The 22230-nt window shown below is 40.5% G+C and overlaps 1 protein-coding gene and 1 non-coding gene across 2 annotated transcripts; one reads left to right on the top strand and one right to left on the bottom strand.

The window, feature by feature from the left end:
- Positions 1-1235: 1235 nt before the first annotated feature.
- On the top strand, positions 1236-1399 carry LOC132433001 (U1 spliceosomal RNA). The gene has a single exon (XR_009521050.1). It is a non-coding gene; the product is annotated as a U1 spliceosomal RNA (small nuclear RNA).
- A 16279-nt stretch (positions 1400-17678) lies between these two features.
- Positions 17679-18802, bottom strand: LOC132431872 (oocyte-expressed protein homolog). Its single transcript, XM_069541072.1, has 2 exons — positions 18785-18802; positions 17679-18176 (listed from the first exon to the last, which is right to left on the bottom strand). The coding sequence occupies exons 1-2, from the start codon at positions 18800-18802 to the stop codon at positions 17703-17705; spliced, it is 492 nt and encodes a 163-aa protein (XP_069397173.1). The 3' UTR covers positions 17679-17702.
- Positions 18803-22230: the final 3428 nt, after the last annotated feature.

The raw sequence follows: 22230 nt of genomic DNA, 5'->3' as shown, positions 1-22230 counted from the left end.
TTGCCCTCTGGCTTTTGCTTGGATTTAGGAAATAGGAGGCACCAACAGGAGATTGGAGAATAGGAAGAAAGTGATTAGGATATTCCTCAGGCTCCCTTCCCTAATAAGGTGACGGTTGGAAGCTATTTTTTAAATCAAAAGTCACACCTCTGTTGGGTTGCCCTGTCCTGCAGCAACAGATCTCTCTGAGTTCTGATAACCAGTCCATCTACTTACCTTTTCAGGCCTAAGGGTACTAGTGGCTTCCCACTCTGGCTTCCCCTTCCCTTACTGGTTTCTCCTAACCCTGCCCAAATCTTTATAATTAGTCCTGTTATTTTTCCCTTAACACCTGTTTGTAGTGTGCCATCTACTTCTTGTCCTCCCTGACAGTACGCAATGGAAAGAGCTACAAGATAAATTGTTAAGTCAAAGAAGCAAAATACAGAGCAATGTAATATTGAATTATGTAATATTCTATTATTTTGGTAAAAGAAGGGGTAGGGAGACTATATCTTCATATTTTTAAAAATATTGTGTTAGTTAAGAATTAGGTTTAGCTTCCAGTGATAATACTCAAAAAGAACAGTGGCTTAAAAAAGATAAAAGATCATTTCTCTCTGTAAATATCTAGGGGAAGGCAGTCCAGAATGGAGTCAGGGCTCTGCTACGTGACACACTCACAGGGCTAGTTTCCTTCTAGCTCACCTGCCCTCCATTCTTAGGGCATGGCCTTGTCCTCGGTCCAAGGAAGCAGCTCCTTTCCAGGCAGTGGGATGGAAAAGGAGAAGAAGAAGGGACAAAGGGCATACACCAAGGAAGGTTCCGGAAAGCTGCCACACCTGGTCACACCCAGCTATAAGGGGCCCTGGGGAATATAATTTTGATTCCTGGAAGCCATTTGCTCCAATAAAAATTCTAATGCTATTTAAGAAGAGAATTGATATTGGGAGTAATTAACAGTTTTTTTGGTCACATATATGCATTTAAAATAACCCAGGAAGGATATCAAGAAACTAGAAGCAGTGGTTCCCTGAATTATGTAATAATAGAATATTACATAATTCAATATTACATTGCCCTGGAGATGGTTGGCAGGTGGTAACAGGCAGATGAGGGATAACAGAACAGGCCGACGAGGGATTACTCTCACTGTAATACGTAGAGATGTTACCTGTTTTGATTTCTGAACCATGTATTTCTGAACATATTACCTATTTACAAACTTAATACATTAACTTAAAAATTCCTCCTTAATACTTACCTGGCAGGGGAGATACCATGATCACGAGGGTGGTTTTCCCAGGGCGAGGCTTATCCATTGCACTCCGGATGTGCTGACCCCTGCGATTTCCCCAAATGTGGGAAACTCGACTGCATAATTTGTGGTAGTGGGGGACTGCGTTCGCACTTTCCCCTGGAAAAAAAAATTCCTCCTTAAAGATAAGTAAATAAAAAGAGAAGAAAGAAAAAGGTTTCATTCAGTCTCAACTTTGGTCAGAACAAAGGAGCCATGGAGTCCAGTGGACTAATGGCCACAGTGATTAGAATGACCTCATCAAAAGAGGAAGGTGTGACCTGGGTATGTTAGTTTTCTCTTGCTGTGTAACAAATACCACAAATTTTGCATCTCAAAATACCAGAAATTTACTATCTCACCATTTCTGTATGTTAGCAGTCTGGCACGTTTTAACTGAGTCCTCTGTTCAGGGTCTCATGAGGCTGAAATAAAAATGTTGAATCGGCTGTGTTATCATCATGAGGTTCGACTAGAAAAAGATCCACTTTCAAGCTCATTTAGATTGTTGGCCGAATTCATTTCCTTGCAGTTGCCAGCTGTCAACTGGGGCACACTCTCGACTCCTAGAGGCTGCTCTCAAGTTTTAGCCACAGGTCCCCCTTCATCTCAGTAACATGCCTTTGTCAAATCTTGCTCGTGCTGGTTTGCTCAAGTGACCAGCCAGAAAAATTTCTCTGCTCTTACCTGGCTCATGTGATTAGGTTAGGCACACCCGAATAATCTTGCTTTCTGAAAGTCAACTGTGTCCACATAAACCAATAAAATACAACAGAGAGCCCAATATAAATCCCTGTATATATGAGCAAATGATTTTCAACAAGGCTGCCAAGCAGCCACTCAATAGGGAAAGGACAGTCTCCTTAACAAATGTTGCCGGCAAAACTGGATACTCACATGCAGAATAACAAAATTGTACCTTTATCTTTCAATACATACAAAAATTAGCTCAAAATGGATTAAAGATCTGAATGTAAGACTCAAAATTATAGAATTCCTAGAAAAAAAACAGGGAAAACTTCATGACCTTAAGATTTGGCAGTGATTTCTTGGATGTGACACCAAAGGCACAGGCAACAAAAGCAAAAATATACATAGGGTACTACTCCAAGCTCAAAAATTTCTGTGCATCAAAGGAAAAAAATCAACATTAAAAGGTAATCTATAGAGGGACTTCCCCTGGTGGTGCAGTGGTTAAGAATTCACCTGCCAATGCGGGGACACGGGTTCAATCCCTGGTCCGGGAAGATCCCACATGCCACGGAGCAACTAAGCCTGTGCGCCACAACTTCTGAGCCCGCGTGCTGCAACTACCGAAGCCCGCACATCTAGAGCCTGTGCTCCACAGCAAGAGAAGCCACAGCAGTGAGAAGCCCGTGCACCACAATGAAGAGTAGCCTCTGCTCGCCACAACTAGAGAAAGCCCATGTGCAGCAACGAAGACCCAACGCAGCCAAAAAAAAAAAAAAGGTAATCTATGGAATGAGAAAAATATTTGCAAATCATATATCTGACAAGGAGTTAATATCTAGAATATATAAAGAACTCCTTCAACTAAATCATAGCAAAATAACCTAATTAAACAATGAATAAAGGACCTGAATAGACATTTCTTCAAAGATGATATAAATGGCCAAAAGGCATATGAAAAGATGCTCAGCATCACTAATCATTAGAGAAATGCAAATCAAAACCACAATGAGATATCATGTCATACCTGTTTGGATGGCTACCATCAAAAACCAGAAAATAACAAGTGTTTACAAGGATGTGGAGAAATTGGAACCTTTGTGTACTGTTGGTGAGATTGTAAAATGGTGCAACTGTTATGGAAAACATTATGGCAGCTCCTCAAAAAATTAAAAATAGAACTACTGTATGATCCAGTAATCCCACTTCTGGGTATGTATCCAAAAGATTCGAAAGCAGAGTCTTAAAGAGATACTTGCACATCCATGTTCACTGCAGCATTATTCATAATAGTCAAGAGACAGAAGCAACCCACATGTCCACCAATGGGTGAATGGATAAACAAAATGTGGTATATACATACAATGGAATATTAATCAGCCTTACAAAAGATCGAAACCCTGTCATAGGCTACAACGTTCATAAAACTTGGGCACATTAAGAGAAACAAGCCAGTCACACACAAAAAGATAAATACTATATGATTTCACTTATATGAAATATCTAAAGTTCTCAAATTTATAGAAGCATAAAGTAGAATGGAAGTGGTCAGAGGCTGGAGGGAGAGGGAAATAGGGAACTACTTTTCACTGGGTACAGAGTTGCAATTTTGCAGGATGAAAAAGTTTTGGAGATCTGCTGCACAACAATTTGATTATAATTAACACTACTGAACTGTACACTTTAACATGGTTAAGATGGTAAATTTTATGTAGTGTTTTTTACGATTAAAAAAAGTCAACTGTGCCATATAATGTAACCTAATCACAGGAGTAATAGCTCATCATATTCACAGATTCTACCCATACGCCAAGGAGAGGGGATTGCATGTTATTTGGGGGTCATCTAAGAATTCTGCCTACCACAGAGTGGGACTAAAACAAGTCACTTTTTCAGAGACTTTCGTACCTGGATTTTCACTTCCCACCTATGAACTTTGGAGGTTCTGGATTCTATTTTGTTTAAGAGAGACAGGATTTCCTTCTTCTATAATACTGGATGATGCCTGAGTACCACTCCTCTTGGTAGAAATTTATTTTCCACAGTAGAATCACCACTCATTTATGGTGTGTCCTTTGTGTTAGACTGACCTGCTTGTGGCACCTCTGGGTTTGTCCACCTCAGATGACCATCAAAGCTTGTCTGGGAAACCTTATTTTTCGTGAAGAAATATTTTCTTAAGAGTTAATGGTTTGGGGCTTCCCTGGCGGCGCAGTGGTTAAGAATCCGCCTGCCAATGCAGGGGACATGGATTCAAGCCCTGGTCCAGGAAGATCCCACATGTTGCAGAGCAACAAAGCCTGTGAGCCACAGTTATTTAGCCCGCGTGCCACAACTAGTGAAGCCCGCGCACCTAGAGCCCACGCTCCGCAAGAAGAGAAGCACTGCAATGAGATGCCTGCGCACCGCAACAGAGTAGCCCCAGCTTGCCGCAACTAGAGGAAGCCCGCGCGCAGCCACGAAGACACAACGCAGCCAAAAATAAATAAATAATAAATTTATTTAAAAAAAAAAGAAAGACTTAATGGCTTGAACACACATAGGAAATAGGGAGAGGTAAGGACTTGGAAGCATTGTTTCTAGCACATTTAACGTTGTCCCAGATATCAAGGATTGAATAATCCTCGAGATTAAAAATGGAAAAATCTGAGTTTGAATGACATAATGGCTAAGTAAATACTCCTAAAGGTTAGAAGCTTAGAAGATTGTGAATACAGTATTTTATGAAGCAAAGATACACAAATGAAGGCATAATGGCTGGTTTACAAAGAGAGCTTAATTTATTTTTTAATTTTTTTTTTTTTGGCTGCACTGCTTGGCATGCAGGATCCTAGTTCCCCAACCAGGGATTGAACCCATGGCCCCTGCAGTGGAAGCATGGATTCTTTTTTTTTTTTTTTTAACTTCTTTATTGGAGTATAATGGCTTTACAATGGTGTGTTAGTTTCTGCTTCACAACAAAATGAATCAGTTATATATATACATATATTCCCATATCTCTTCCCGCTTGCGTCTCCCTCCCTCCCACCCTCCCTATCCCACCCCTCCAGGCGGTCACAAAGCACCGAGCTGATCTCCCTGTGCTATGCGGCTGCTTCCCAGTAGCTATCTACCTTACGTTTGGTAGTGCATATATGTCCATGCCTCTCTCTCGCTTTGTCACAGTTTACCCTTCCCCCTCCCCATATCCTCAAGTCCATTCTCTAGTAAGTCTGTGTCTTTATTCCTGTTTTACCCCTAGGTTCTTCATGACATTTTTCCCCCTTAAATTCCATATATATGTGTTAGCATACGGTATTTGTCTCTCTCTTTCTGACTTACTTCACTCTGTATGACAGACTCTAGGTCTATCCACCTCATTACAAATAGCTCAATTTCATTTCTTTTTATGGCTGAGTAATATTCCATTGTATATATGTGCCACATCTTCTTTATCCATTCATCCGATGATGGACACTTAGGTTGTTTCCATCTCCGGGCTATTGTAAATAGAGCTGTAATGAACATTTTGGTACATGATTCTTTTTGAATTATGGTTTTCTCAGGGTATATGCCCAGTAGTGGGATTGCTGGGTCATATGGTAGTTCTATTTGTAGTTTTTTTAAGGAACCTCCATACTGTTCTCCACAGTGGCTGTATCAATTTACATTCCCACCAACAGTGTAAGAGGGTTCCCTTTTCTCCACACCCTCTCCAGCATTTATTGTTTCTAGATTTTTTGATGATGGCCATTCTGACTGGTGTGAGGTGATATCTCATTGTAGTTTTGATTTGCATTTCTCTAATGATTAGTGATGTTGAGCATCCTTTCATGTGTTTGTTGGCAGTCTGTATATCTTCTTTGGAGAAATGCCTATTTAGGTCTTCTGCCCATTTTTGGATTGGGTTGTTTGTTTTTTTGTTATTGAGCTGCATGAGTTCCTTATAAATTTTGGAGATTAATCCTTTGCCAGTTGGGAAGCATGGATTCTTAACCACTGGACTGCCAGGGAAGTTCCAAAGAGAGGTTAATTTAATCATAGTATATAAAGCATATTTTAACTACAATAAACCAAGCAATTAACACTTAATTTATAGCACTAGCATTCTAAAAGCAAAGAAAAAAACAATTTGTGTATATATTTAAAGATATAATTTGTGTGCAGAGAGAAGACCCCTGTAAACGTTCTTCCTCTTGAATTAGAACCTGAACTTGTTTAAAGAGCATACAAGCTGCCCACAATTTTTCCCATCTCAACTTCTGTTTCCTAGTGCCCTCATTTTTAGAAGTCAAATGACTGACATTGTTCTTGTGGGAAGGAAGATTAGTGTAGCCCGTTTAATGATTCGGATCATTAACCTGTTAGATGACCCCAAATTTCACTCAGCTTAATGTGCCCAAAATATCACAGATTCTGAAGGGCCATTTTTCTCAGCAAATGAAAGCCTGAAGAGACTGTATCTTGGCTGTTTGCCTCCCCAGAACGCCAGAAAATACCTTAGCTAGAAAATAGAAGTAATGCCTCTTCCCCAGACAAGATGCTTTCAATTTTTCAGGAACACTCGGTGATTTGTTGCTGAGAGCATAACCCAGTTTCAAAACTATTCTCACCAAAGAACCACTACGATATTTCCAAGCAGTACACTCATTGGTACCTTGGGTTGTCAACGATAGCTTGTCCCATTTCAGACCAGTTTTTCACTCTGAGAAATGGAAATATACTAATGAAGCGTCTTAATTGGTTATAATCATGGGGGCTGCTGATGCAAGCTCCTCCTGGCAGGTCTGTCTACATAATAAAGAGTCAGACTGCATGGACTGTGGACATGGACATTACAGGATAAATTCTCTTCCACCCTGAACCCATCTTGGGTAATATCATTTCTCCTTTGGGCTCTCCTGAGGGCTCTCTGAGCAATCCCTATACTCCAGGGATATTGTCTAAACTGACAGGCACTTTAATCTGTTTCTTCCCTGCCTTGTCCAAGCCTATGCATATCATATAAGAAAGCAATGAGGCATTCAGCTCAGCTTAGAAGATTCTCTAAAAACCATTCTCTCCCAAGTACCACCTATTATTTGATTATTCTGATTTCTGTCTAATGGATTTTTTCCCTCCTCTCTGCCAGGTCTTTTCTGGTTTTCAGCTGAGAGTTCACTAGGTTTTGGGATTCAGCTTCTCCCTGATTTAGGGTTGGGATGTGAACCGGCAGCCTGGAGTCCAGAGCACGCAGGTTGGGGCTGGTCTGGGAGGGAGGCCCAAGACTCGTGGGCTTTGCTGGGGTAAATTGCTTTCTGGAGACAGCACTCACTTTCCGTCCCCAGTCCTATCTGCTTTGGAAGGCAGTTCTTCATGGCATTTCCTATACTTTTTGGACCATTGGTTCAAGGATGTTTGCAGAGCAAATGACCTTGGAAGCTAGAGATAATAGAGCTTGTAAATTTCTCCTTCCCTAGACACATTCCAGGTTAGTAAAAATCTTCTTCCTCTCCCTGAAGAGATTTGCTTACACTCCAGAGGAAAAATAAAACCTCTTTATTTCTCTGGAGGGGAGAATGGGCAAGCCAGCAATAGCCCTATATAAATCAGTTTTTCCTAATTTGGGGATTTCTCTCTTGCGATGCACCCCAGTGACTGCCTAGGTGACATCTGGTCCCCACTGTGTCACTCTGTGGGGATGGGGGTTTTGGGAACTGATGCAAGATATTGCTTTGGGTGCTGATTTTGTTGTGATTAATAAACAGTTTTGTCTATGTCCAAACGGTGTGTATTCTTCAGTCACTGTCATGTATATACAACTGTATATAGCGGCCTTACTTGTTAGCTTGCAAGTAGGGTAAAATCTCTAACCCTTCAGTTTCTGACTTAATAGTATCCTTCAGTATTCCAAATTCTGAAACAGAAGAATGCAGTGAATGAGATCCCAAATTCTGGAAGAGAATAAAATTCAAGCCCCATTCCAGTTTCTCCTAATATGCATGTTGACACGTATAAGAACCAGCTGCGATCTAGCCACATTTACTCTAGAACATTCTCATCACTCTACATTAGGAGGTCCACGCTGTTTATGCTTCTCATTTTCTATAATGAGAAAGAGCTTTTATGAGGAATAACATCCCAGAAATGAATATGGGGGATTAGAACAATAAGAAAACATTTCCATTTAAAGTATGAAGGAAAGCAGTTTACTTTGTCATAGAACTAGGTTAAACACAACACTGCCGTTTTGGGGATATTGCTCAAAGGATTATGTGAAACTGAGTTCAATAAGCCAATCAGGGAAACACAAAGCAAAACAGAAAAAAGCAATAACCTAATGTGAAGATATGTCCAATGAACAAAAATAGGAAATATTTTAGTTTCCTTGGGATAAAACAATACTGAAGTCTCTGTAGATGGTGAGATATTTTCCCTTCATAGAAATGTTTTGAACACCACCAGGTTAGGTTTGAGAGTTGAATTAGGAGTGACAGAAACAGGCCTCCTTCTAGCTTCTTAAGAATTCACATGTCTTTTGTCTTTTACCTTCTTTGCAAAATAAGTTAGAGCTTCCATTTTGCCTTGAGGCTTTGCACTTCTTGAGCCCAAAGTGAGTAGTAATAATTGATGACACATAAGTTTTAATGCAATTACTTATGTGCATTTGTTGTTACATCCAAGGAGAACAAAGACATGTTTATTAGGTGGTAGGTTAGTAGCTCAGAGCTACAAAAAAAGGATGTTTGAAATCAATACATCCCACCATTGTGTTAGGATATTTTTGGTGTAGTCATGAGAAGTAAGCCTTCTGCATGCAAAACAAATACTGCACATAGAGTTTAGAGGTGACCGTGACCTTAAAGACCACACAGGGAAAATAAGAGTCAGTGGCTTTGCAGGAGTTCCACAGCTGGAGAGTAGTATGGCCAAGACTGGAAGGGTATGTGCTTCCTACGCTGTGCAGTACCCCTGCACTTGGTCTGTCCTCACTACCCATTAGATGGAACTCTCAGGTTGGCCAGGTGGGACACTTACCTATGAAGAGTTTGCCGAAGAGTTTCAGCACTAATGTTTCTTGGGCAGTTTTCTATACTCGATTTTAGGATAGCATCATGGCTAGGAGCTTGAGCTTTGGTGTCAGTCATACCTGGACTTGAATCAGTTGCTGAGTCCAAGCTTGTACTGCTCACCACATAACAGGCCAATAAGTTGAGAGACAAGTTGTTGGGGCAAGGAATAGTGACTTTATCTGGAAAGCCAGGCGTCAGAGAAGATGATGAACTAGTGTCCTAAAGAACTATTTTACCCAAGTTAGAATTCAGGCTTATTTATTTTTAAATTTTATTTATTTTTTATAAATTTATTTATTTTTGGCTGTGTTGGATCTTCGTTTCTGTGCGAGGGCTTTCTCCAGTTGCAGCGAGCGGGGGCCACTCTTCATTGCGGTGCGTGGGCCTCTCACTGTTGTGGCCTCTCGTTGCGGAGCATGGCTCCAGACGCGCAGGCTCAGTAGTTGTGGCTCATGGGCCCAGTTGCTCCGTGGCATGTGGGATCCTCCTAGACCAGGGCTGGAACCCGTGTCCCCTGCATCAGCAGGCAGACTCTCAACCACTGCGCCACCAGGGAAGCCCTCAGGCTTCTTTTATACTAAACAGGAGGGGCATGGTTAGTGGTTGCAAACTTCTTGGTGTCAGAATCCTTTGTTCTAGCAGCTGTCCATGTAGGTCAGGTCATGATGTTCCTGTAAACCTCCAATAAGACAAATGTGCTGTTGTGCAACTTTTTAATCTCTATATCAATGGAAAAGTGTTACACTTTTAAAGGTCAGAGCTTTGAGAATGGGCTGTCCTGTATATTTCAGGCTACAAGCAACATTCTTAATTTGTAGCAAAAGCAATAGAAAACAAAGGTTAAAGTAAAAGAAACAGATCCAATATGGAGTGAGATTTGTTCTTCCCTATTACAAATCTTGGCTCTGCCACATATTAGCTTGTGACCTCAGGTGAGTTATTTAACTTCTCTGGGCCCCTCAGTGTTCTTGTCAGTAAAGAATAGTAAGTCTTATTTATAAAGAGTAAATGATGATTCACTTTGCTGTACAGTAGAAACTGACACAATATTGTAAAGCAACTATACTCCAATAAAAACTAAAAAAAAAGAAAAGAATAAATGAGATAGTAAGCGTGTAGTGTTTAACATAGTGCTTGGCAAGTAATAGGCGTTAAAGGAGTGATTAACATTATTACAATGATCAGATACATAGCACTGGACTAGGAACATTCTTCATATTCAACCTACCTTTGAGGTATGCCTCCACACGTGTTCTCTTTTCTTAATTGTTCTGTGATTTCATTGTGTCCCACCTTGTACTTCTGAACGGCAAAAATGAAGTCAACTCTTCCTTTGTTCCATCTCAAGTCCTCCTCCTCCTCCATGACGACTCCTAAGATTTCTTTAGTTCTCAAGGATCCCTTCCTTTTCTGAACGACTGAGTTACCTCTTACATCCAGAAGCCAGTTAATTGATTGCTCTGTACCTTCATATATGCTGTTCAGTCTCCTCAAATACGCTATAGGCTTCTGTAAGATTCCGCTCCTTTTTTTTTTTTTTTTTTTTTTTTTTTTTTGGTACGCGGGCCTCTCACTGTCATGGCCTCTCCCGTTGCGGAGCACAGGCTCCGGACGCGCAGGCTCAGAGGCCACGGTTCACGGGCCCAGCTGCTCCGCGGCATGTGGGATCTTCCTGGACCGGCGCATGAACCCGTGTCCCCTGCATCGGCAGGCGGACTCTCAACCACTGCGCCACCAGGGAAGCTTTCCGCTCCTTCTTTTGACTGTCATAGCAGAGCACTGAAGCTATCAAAGGATCTCAGTGAATAATTAGTAGGTGAGTTGATATACTGTGCCCACCAATGACACAAGCCTAGTTCAAGAGCAATTCAGGATTTTAGGGACCCATTATTTCCAAACCCAAATCAGCACATGTGATTTTGTCAAGTACAAGTTGACTTAGGGGAAAGTGGAGCAGAAGATTTGAAATTGGGACTGTTCCAGAAAATTCAGGAGGTGTCTTCATGATTCAGGTAGAGAATAGCCATCAGTGTAGGAAATTACTTTTCTCAGTGAATCTTCTTGGCATGCAAAGTATTTTTAAAAGTCTGGTTTGTAAATCTCATCTGGCCAATGAAAACTTGATGACCTCTCTGGCTGTTTCTTCTTTTTTTTCTCCTCTTCCTCTTCCTCCTCCTCCTCTTCTTGCTCCTCCTTCTTTTTAACAAATTAATTTTGTGTAGAGGAACTGGGACAATAAGAGTGATTGGGAAAAACAAATAGAAAAGGAGAATCTTAAGGTAACCTTAAATTTTAACTTTAAATTTTTATAAGAATGTTCTGGGTGGTCAGTGTGACTCCTATTTACTCTTATATAACTCCTATAAAGCATATATAAATATGCTTTCTGCAAAAGAAGTGTTCCAAAAAAATTTGTGTAAGTTGCTTTCTGGAAAGCCTTATCATATTTTGAATCCATAGAAGATCTTTATAGACATTCTACACTGATTCCTTTTGTCAAGAAATAGGTGTCTTAGTTGTGTGTTGTTGTATAAAAAATTACCCCAACATTTAGCAGCTTAAAGCAACAACATTTATTATCTCTCAGTCTCTGGGTCAGGCATCTGGTGCTGCTTATCTGGGTCCTGTGGTTTAGGCTTTCTACTATCAAGGTGTCAGCAGAGCTAGTCATCTCCAGGTCAACTGGAAATGGATTCATTTCCAAGTTCACACACGTGGATTTTGGCCAGAGGCTTCCTACAGTTCCTTACTTGTGGGTCACTCCATAGGGCAGCTCACAATATGTACATTTGCTTCACCAGAGCAAGCAAGTGAGCAGAGCCAGAGAGAGAAAGAAAACCATCAAGACAGAGTCACAGTTGTTTATAACTAAATCTCAGAAGTGACACCCCATCACCTTTATTGCATTCTATTTATCAGACGTGACTTGTTAGATCCAGCCCACACTTCCAGGTTGGGGATTATACAAAGACATGGAGACCACGAAGTGTGTATCATTGGTGGCTGTCCCAGAGGACAGGGGACAAAGACAAACAATTGTCTTCGTTAATCTGGATTTTTGCATTTTAAATTTATGTGACATACCTCTGTGCAAAGTGGAGTTGAGAACTTCCTAATTCATGTTTCATCTGCTTGCATCCCCTAAGAAAATCCTTGTGGAGATAACTTAGTTAGTCATTTAGAGTTAACCTCCTCTTTCTCTAGGCTCATTCATCAAATTATAGGTTAAATCGGAAAGAAGCAAAGAAAAGACCATAAAAGGAATGAAGCTGGCACTAAAATTTTTTTCTTACTGTAAAAAATTTTCAAGATACAGAAAAGTCGAGAAAGTAGTATAATAAACTGCCAAGTACCCATTACTCAGAAGAAGCAGTTCTAGCATTTATTGAGCACCTGTGCAAATCATTGTGCAAAATGTTTCCAGAAAATTGTTTTCACTAATCCATTCAACAAGCTTGTAAAATAAGTATTATTTTACTTAAGGATAAGGTAAATATTACACTCTGTATGGAGAATACTGAGACTCAGGATGGGGTAAAAAAATTGCTCAAGGTTATACAACTAGCAGAGCTAGGATTTATTGTATTTTATTTATTTTCTCCAATTTTTTTTCTACTTCAGTATCACTCCTTTGCTCTTCTTTTCTTTATGTTACTATTGTCCTACAACTATACATCTTTATGAATTATAAGCCCATCAACAGTTTTATAATTATTGCTTTTTGCATCTGTCTTTTAAATCATATAGAAGGAAAAAGTTACTAACAAGGATAAACTTATGCTGTCTTTTATATATATTTACCTATGTAGCTACCTTTACTGGTGCTCTTTGTTTCTTTGTGAGAATTAGAGTTACTGTCTAAGGTCTTTTTACCTCATTTGAAGGAGTCTCTTTAGGATTCCTTGTAGGGTAAGTCTGCCTTTGATCTGATCACTTGATTCTATTTCTATTTCTAAAACTATTTCTATCACACCTTACGGGCAGCGAGAACCCATGAGTCCCAGGACCAGCTTCCCACGAGGTACTCAGTTTCATCAACCTGGATGTTGATCTGGCCAGAATTTCTCAACACTCTCATGAATCCTTTTCACTTTTCACTGCTATAGAAACTTTAATAAGCAAGTGAGTTGCACTGCTTTCTTGGTCCATTTTGTCCAATATCACACTACTACAGCCAGCCAGGGGTCAAGAAACAGTGAGCCAAGGAATAAGTAGGAACTGATACCCATAGATGTGATGTAAGTTTAAAAAAATGCGGATAATTTAATCATAGATCTAGTAAGAAAAGCAGTGAGTTTGTGCTGAAGTCAAGTAGTAAAATTAGAAATCGAGTGATCAGATCAAAGGCAGACCAAAGTCAAGCCAAATCTAAGCAATTAATCAGCTATGACCATCATAACACAAAATCTGTGCATTACCTAACCAGGACTAGTTTTGTTCAATGCTTGCAGCTCTGTAGATGACAGTATCAGGATTGCATAGTATTCGCCTGGTAGAAAGCTCAAAACTGGGCATAATCTAGGACGTGGAAGGGAGAACCAGGATTCCTCCTCTGGGTCCTATCCTTCCCATTGTGTTAAACTGGCATTTCTTAACTTTGAATAATGTATGCAGGGCTTCTCAGGGTGTGAAAGAGGCATGGATATCTTGAAGCTCCAGGTATAATTTTAAAAAGAAGAAAATGTGCTATGTTTTAAACATATCTCAGTTACAATATGTGCATCTTCATTTTGGAGAGAACATTGAAAAATCTGAGTTTCTTGTCTTTGTAAAGTGTGAGACCCATGATCAGTGGGCCTTCTGGTCAACTTCCCTCTTCCCAGCCATACCCTGTGATAGCTCAGAAGGCAGACACCCTATTAAAACGTATGGGTTTTGTAAACTGATTCATGCTTACCACCAAAAATTAAGTACTACAGAAAAGTTAAAGAAGAAAGTAAAAAACAAAAAACCAAGCAAAACAAAACCCACTATCAACTACCCAGAAATAATCATCATTAACTTTTGGCAGACAAGATCTTTGTCATCATCTCTCTTTATATGTATCCTTATGCGTGTATAGATATAATTCTATAAAAATAGGATCTCAGAGGGCTTCCCTGGTGGCGCAGTGGTTAAGAATCCACCTGCCAATGCAGGGGACACAGGTTCGAGCCCTGGTCCAGGAAGATCCCACACGCCACGGAACAACTAAGCCCGTGCGCCACAACTACTGAGCCTGTGCTCTAGAGCCCGTGTGCCACAGCTAATGAAGCCTGTGTGCCTAGAGCCTGTGCTCCACAACGAGAGAAGCCACCGTAATGAGAAGCCCGCACACTGCCATGAAGGGCAGCCCCTGCTCACCGCAACTAGAGGAAGCCCGTGCGCAGCAACAAAGACCCAATGCAGCCAAAAATAAAATTATTTAAAAAAAATAGGATCTCATCATAAATGCTTTTCAAAAATAAAAAGCATTCAATTTTTCTTTACTTAACAGGAGAAAAACAAATGAAATTGACAGAATTGCTCAACCTCAGATTAATAAGAATTTCTTCATATCAAGCAATTTTATTTCCTAAAAGATAAGTCTAAAATTTCAGAAGATTCTTTCACTTAAAAAAAAAAACAAGGGACTTCCCTGGTGGCACAGTGGTTAAGAATCCACCTGCCAATGCAGGGGACATGGGTTCGAGCCCTGGTCCAGGAAGATCCCACAGGCGGCGGAGCAACTAAGCCCGTGCACCACAACTACTGTGCTCCAGAGCCCGTGAGCCACAACTAATGAGCCCACATGCCACAACTACTGAAGCCCATGCGCCTAGAGCCTGTGCTCTGCAACAAATGAAACCACTGCAACGAGAAGCCCGTGTACCACAACGAAGAGTAGCCCCCGCTCACTGCAACTAGAAAAAGCCTGCACACAGCAACAAAGACCCAACACAGCCCAAAATAAATAAATAAATAATAAAATAAATATATGAAACAAACAAAAAAACCCCCCAAATACCAAAAGACTTCCACTTGAACAGTATCTATGGACTTCCTGCTCTGAAGATGAGAAACTTGACACTATCCTTACCTCATCCCTTCAAGACCACATTTCTGGTAAGCCTACTTTTACTTTTACCTTATCAAGATTAATAAATTTGCTCTCTCTGGTAAACATAATTCTCACAGCACTGCTTTTTCTTTAAACCATTGAATGAGTTTAATGACCCACCATTCATTGGCCATGGAACCTCCATTTCTAGTTTCTTTTTGGCTTGCTGTATTTTGATGTTGGATGACTCTCAAAGAGCTTGTGAGCACTAAATTTCATGAACTGTTGCTTATTTGAGAAAGTCTGTTTCTTACCTTTATGTTTCATGTACAATTGATTGGACACAAAATTACACTTTGATTTTCCTGGGAAAAATTTTCTGGTGGATTAAGTCTTCTCTTTTTGTCATTAAATCTTTCAGAACTTTTTGTTTTACCATTTGCTTCTTTTCTTTAGGAATATCAATTATTTTTATATTAGATTTCCCTTGTCTGTATTCCATATCAGTAATCATCACTAATAATTTTCATCTTTTTAAGTTTCATACCGTTGTTTTCAGCTGTACATATTTTATTTTGGGTTGCTTTTCTGTGGCCTTTATCTATGAAAAGACTTGGTGACCCACCTGGACTTGCCTTTTAGCACCTTGACCATCAGCATCAAGGACCTACATAGTTTTTGGCCTTGTTCATTTTCCTTCTTCCTTAGATCAAAGACTCCTTGCTTCACTTCTTAAATGGGTCAATCCGTCTCACTGTAACCTCTTCAAGAGCAGCAGGAAATTTAGGTAGTTGTTTTATAACCCTTAATTTTATTCTGAGGAAATGAGAGAAAGATCATGTAGGTCAAGAAGCATAACCATGAGAGATGGTGGTACTATATGAAGTTAAAGAGGATAGGTTGGGTAAGGCAGGATGGATAATCTTTAGGCTATGGAGTTTGGGTTTTATTCTTAGTATACTGGGTGGGTGGGAGGAGAGTGGAGAGTGGTGGTCATTGAAGGACTTTAAATAAGAAAGGACTGTGCACTCATATGTTTTGAAGTTAACTGTAGTTGTAGGATGGAGAATGAAATTGGGTAGGATGAAGAGTAGAAGATAAAAGATCAGTTACGGAACCTTACATCTACTCATTAGAGATAATTGCAGACTAAGTGAGGCATCAAAAATAGAAAGAAGAGGGACTTCCCTGGCAGTCCAGTGGATAAGACTCCCAGTGCAGGGGGCCCGGGTTTAACCCCTGGTCAGGGAACTAGATCCCATATGCTGCAACTAAGAGTTCACATGCCACAACTAAAGATCCCACACGCTGCAACTAAGACCCAGCACAACCAGATAAATAAATAAATATTTTTTAAAAAATAGAAAGAAGAAACATATTACTTTTTTTTTAAATGAAGGGAACTGGATGGATTAAATATATTTTTGTATCCATAACAACTTGATATGTAATAGCTAAATGTGGAAAGGATCAAAAATGTTCATCAATAGGTGAGTTTAAACAATTGTGATATTTCCATACAATGGAACACTACTCAGCAAAAAAAAGGAATGAGCTATTAATGCATACAACAATGTAGATGAATTGTAAAATAATTATGATGCATGAAAGAAGTCTGACAAAGAGTTCATACTGTATGATTCTATTTATTTAAAGTTCAAGAAAGTGCAAAATGAGCTATAGTGACAGCAAGCATATCAGTTACTGCTTGGGGATGGGGGTGTGGGGTGATGGGGGGGGTGGGCTGGCAGGATTCCAAGGGGGCATTAGGAAACTTTTGGGGGTAATGGATTTGTTTATTATCTTGATTGTGGTGATAGTTTTGGGAGTGTACCTGTGTCAAAACTAATTAAATAATACACCTATTTTATCTTAATTATGGGCAGTTTATTTCATGTCAGTTACACATCAATAAAGCTGTTTAAAAAACTCAAAATATTTTTGAGCTGCATTAGTGGTATTTGGTGAAGGGAATGTGGGAGAGTGAAACAACAAAGATGACGATTAGGTTTCTGAAATGAGCTATTTTCTATGAAGACATTTAAAGCCATGGCATGGGAGACACTACTGAGAGTGAGAATGAAGACCTGGGACTGAGTGTAGAGGAAAGCTGACATTCACAGGCTGGGCAGAGGAGAAGCTGGTATCTTATTTCTTTGTGCAAATGCACCAAAGTTTATTTAACTCTTTTTGATGGAGGACACACTTATTTCTAATGCATTTAACTTACAAACAATGTTGCAATGAATAACCTTATATATGTGTTGTTTTGGAAGTGTGTGTGTGTGTGTGTGTGTGTGTAATTTGCAGGATAAATTTCTCTAAGTAGAATTTGCTGACGTATATACACTAATATGTTTAAAATAGATAACTAATAAGAACCTGCTGTATAAAAAAATAAAATTCAAATAAATAAATGAAAGAATTTGCTGGATCAAAGGAATGAAGTTATAATTTTGAATGATAATGCTAAACTCTCCTTCATAGTTGCACGAATTTATATTCCTATGAGCAATAACCATTGCTTATAGGAATGTAAATTAATCAGCAAAATAATAATCAGCATCAAAATAATCAAACCACTATCCATCAAGATACAGGAAAAAAATAAATGCATAGATTTAAGAATATTTGCTTCTCTTGAACTTTAGTAGCAGAAGAACTGTTCTCATGCTCCTGACAACACTTACGCAACAGGACGCTGGGGGACCTGGGGGCCTGGTGCCTGGGCCTTCAAGAACTCCTCGAGTTGTTCCATCTTCTCAGCTCGGGCGCGCTGCTCCCGGTGACTCGGCGCCAGGCTCAGGAGCACGCTCTTCACCCGGCACTGGACAGCTGGCCGCCCGAAGACGGTGATTTCCACCAACTTCCCGGCGTGAACTGCGTCCACCGTCAGCAGGGCCTGGCTCATCCACTCCATTTCCGGAACCACGGCTCGGCCTGGGCCGAAGATCGAGTCGGCCAGCCACGCCTCCAAATAAAACACCAGCAGGTTCCTCAGCTTCTGCACAGGAAACCACCACGGCCGGGAGCGAATCCGTGGCGGCGGAAGTGGAAACCCCAGCAGCCCGTCCCCTAGAGCCTCGGCAGCGCCCGCGTAGTCGGCTGTGCTGGAACCGGCAGCCCGCGGGTCAGGGGCGAGCAGCTCTCGCGGGATTTTCTTTCCCCATAACCTCAGTAACACAGAGTATTATCTGGCTTTTGACCTTTGCTAATCTGGTAAGTGAAAAATGGTAGCTCTGGATAATTTTAATTTGTATTCTTTCATTATGAGTGAGATTGAACATCTTTTTATGTTTAAAAGGTATTTGTATTTCCTTTTTTGGGGATTGTTGTCCATTCAAAAAAGGGAGTTACTGGTTTTTGGGTTTTTTTTTGCGGTACACGGGCCTCTCACTGTTGTGGCCTCTCCCGTTGCGGAGCACAGGCTCCGGACGCGCAGGCCCAGCGGCCATGGCTCACAGGCCCAGCCGCTCCGCGGCATGTGGAATCTTCCCGGACCGGGGTACGAACCCGTGTTCCCTGTATCGGCAGGCGGACTCTCAACCACTGCGACACCAGGGAAGCCCCAGGTTATGGGGTTTTTTTCTTAGCACTTTATACATGCTATAGGAAAAGTAGCCCTTTGTTTGCAATATAACGATGTAAATGTGTTTTCCCAGTTTGTTATTTATCTTTGGAATTTATTTTCCCAGTTTGCTGTTTGCCTTTTGAATTTGTTTATGGTGGATTTTTTGTTTTTTTTTTTGCGGTACGTGGGCCTTTCACTCTTGCGGCCTCTCCCATTGCGGAGCACAGGCTCCGGACGCGCAGGCTCAGCGGCCATGGCTCACGGGCTCAGCCGCTCTGCGGCGTGTGGGATCCTCCCGGACCGGGGCCCGAACCCGTGTTCCCTGCATTGGCAGGCGGACTCTCAACCACTGCGCCACCAGGGAAGCCCTAAGGTGGCTTTTGCCTTGCAGAAATGTTTGATTTTTATATTGTCAAATTTATAAATCTTGGGACTTCCCTGGCGGTCCAGTGGTTGACTCCGCGCTTCCACTGCAGGGGGTGCAGGTTTGATTCCTGGTCAGGGAACTAAGATCCCACATGCCATGCGGTGCGGCAAAAAAAAAAAAAAAAAAAAAATCTTTTTGTTTATGGCCCTTGAGTTTTGTGTCATAGTTAAGCAGGCTTTTCCCACTCTGAGTTTATTAGAGTTCTCTCATGATTTCTTACAGTATATTTATAGTTTCATTATTTAAGCTGAGATCTTTGATCCAATAGGAGATTTTCCTGGTGTAAAGTGGGAAGTACTGATACAACTTTGGTTTTATTTTTAGATGGCTCCCTGTTTTCTCCAAATCATTTATAATATAAATCTGTCTTTTCACCATTGAATTTAAGGTTCCATCTTCATCTTTACTAAGGGAGAGAGAAGGCTTATGTATGGAGGTTGTAGAATATATTTGAATGCTAACGGGAATGATCCAGTAGAGACGGAGAGAACTGAAAATTCAAGAGTAAAATCCCTGAGATAGTGAGAGAACAAGATTCGGAACAGGTTAGTAATAAATAATGAAAGGTGGCATTTTTGAGGGTTTCTTATATGCCAGGCAATGTTTCAAATGCTTTACCATGGATTAAACAATTGAATCCTCTGAATAAGAGTACATTTCTACTTATTATTCTTAATTAGTATAACCACTGTGAGCCCCACCTGCCCATTTATTTATTTATATACACACCTCTCTCCCCACCGCAGTGAACTTCTTCACTGGTACATGTTCCCTTGCCTGGCAAATAAATAAACTTAGAGTTCGCTTTATGGATCACTGTAATGGTCATTGGCTTTCCCTTACAAGTTCACAACAACCTGATGAGGTGGTTCTAAAATTCCCCCTATTTTACTCTCAAGGAATCTGAGGCTCAGAGAGGCTAAACAATTTATCCAAGATCACATTGCTAAGTGGTAGAGCCAGGCCTTGAACCTTTGTAGTCTAACTCCATGCTCTTAACAACTCTGTGTTGAAATGGTAGGAGAGGAGATGATGAACATGTATATGCAGGTGGGTGGGGAATTTCATGGTGGGAAGGGGAGATGACTTCTATTTTCCTATTGAAGTAGAAGGTTATGATGAATATACAGAAACTGACCTGTCCAATTGCTTGATTATCTCCAGCCATGCTCACATGCCTCCATGTGGGCAAAGGAAAAGTCCACCCACTTTGGGGAGGAGGCTCTGGGAAGCCTGTGGCTGGCCTGAAGAAACAGAGAATTGGACAGAGAAGGAGCCTCTAAAGGAGAATCAAATAAGAGAGTAATAGGGCACTGATGACCAAAGACCCATTTCACAGTGTTCTCTGGAGCTGCCCTTGCTCTTGGAATGGATGTGACCCTAACTGTTCAGGGTTCAGGGCAGGGAGAGGAGTCTGATTCTATCTGCCCATGCTTAGTTCCAGTTGGCAGGGGCTGGCAGGTCATTATCCTGATTTTCTCCAAGGAGTCAGTTTCCCCACTGTCAGATGGCAGTGGTCCTTGGCTGCTCCAAATCACAATCATCCTTTAACTGAACTTGGGTGGCTCTGGTTATGGGTCATTTCATTGCTGAGCTTCATCAACCTACACATCTCGGCTGGGTTTCTAGTGTTTGCTCCCAGAACTGCTAATGCTGTGGACTGTGAGAGCAGCAGGTGGAAAATAATCTCATGAAAGATATGAGAATACAGGTGAACTGGATAGAGGGTTTTAAAAAAAGAAGATGCATTGAGAAAGTAGCAGAAGCTTCAACTTTTTGATAAACGTTCAAAAAATCTGATTGCAGAGTAGATACTGGGTTAGAAGATTGAATGGCTCCTAAGCCACTCCCGTGAAGGGCGAGAGCATGGTTTCCATCTTTCAGCTCATCTTTGAAACTACTGGTTAGCAATCCTGGTGCGAAGTGCTTGATAAATGTTGAGTGGATTAATAAAAAAGGAGGGAATATCTTAGTGTCTTTGCTTGTGCCATTCTCTTTATGTGGAATACTTTCTCTTCTCTACTGTAACTACTTGAATCCTACCCTCTCCTCTATGAAGCCTTCTCTGATTAACTCCTGCTCACAGTTTCTTCTCCCTTCCTAATGTCTGTAGTACAAATGCTATATTTTGTTAAATATTTGTCTATATTTTGCTTCCATGTCTCTCTTTCTCTCATTCTGGCTCTTTCTCATAGTATATAGATACACACATAAACTTTCCAACAATTGTGTACATTTCCTGAAGGCAGAAACTACCTCTTACTTTTTCCCTAATACCCATACTTACTGATATGCTAGGTATAAAGGATTGTCTTTGGAATACTTATGATTTAACTTTCTTTTTTAACACCTTTATTGGAGTATAATTGCTTTACAATGGTGTGTTAGTTTCTGCTGTATAACAAAGTGAATCAGCTATACATAAATATATATCCCCATATCTCTGATTTAACTCTTTGTTGTCTCCAAAGCAACACTGTCAGAAAAAAACGCCGAGGACTTCTTGTCAACCCAGACTGGACACAGAAAGAATTGTAAAGACTTTTCTGCCTAATCTAGCCCTGAAACTGTATGCATCCTTGATCCGTAAGGGATGCGATTAAGCAGTAAAAATTGAAACGTAAATGAAAACATCTTTATCTGGCAGTATCCTGAAACTGCTGAGGTTTGCAGACACGATCTTCATGTGAATGTTAAAGATAAATACTCATTATAAGTCCATGTTCAAGTCCAGTGTTGCTGAGCCACGACTGTAGCAACTCACTGGTTTTTCTTTGAACATACTCTATTGACTTTGTCAACTCAAAGTTTAAAAATCAATGATTTTTTTTCTCTCTGGTGAATATCATAATGATTTTCCTTTATACTAGCCTAAAACTTCTGAGATTTTTTAAAAGTCTAGCAGCAGGTTGTGAATGTTCAAATAGACAAAATTCCAAAGTACATGTTTATTATTGACTTAGCTCAGCTTCCAAGACAAGCAGAAGTTAAATTTCATCAGCTGTCTTTATACAAGCATGAAAGTAGATTCTGTAGAGAGAACAGATAGAATAGCACCAGAAACATTATGGGGTAGATGGAGCAGACTTTCACAAATAGTCCGGACGTTTTCTCTTCCACGCCTGACTGTTACATGTATTTTTATCACTGGTCCAGCCATAGCCTGGAGGTTTACACCACAATTTTGTGGCTCTTCAATGTAGCAGTCTCATTACC

Source organism: Delphinus delphis, chromosome 10 (assembly GCF_949987515.2).
Source record: "Delphinus delphis chromosome 10, mDelDel1.2, whole genome shotgun sequence".
NCBI classification, from domain to species: Eukaryota; Metazoa; Chordata; class Mammalia; order Artiodactyla; family Delphinidae; genus Delphinus; species Delphinus delphis.
The sequence above is the reverse complement of the archived record's forward strand: the minus strand, read 5'-3'. Positions and strand labels throughout refer to the sequence as shown.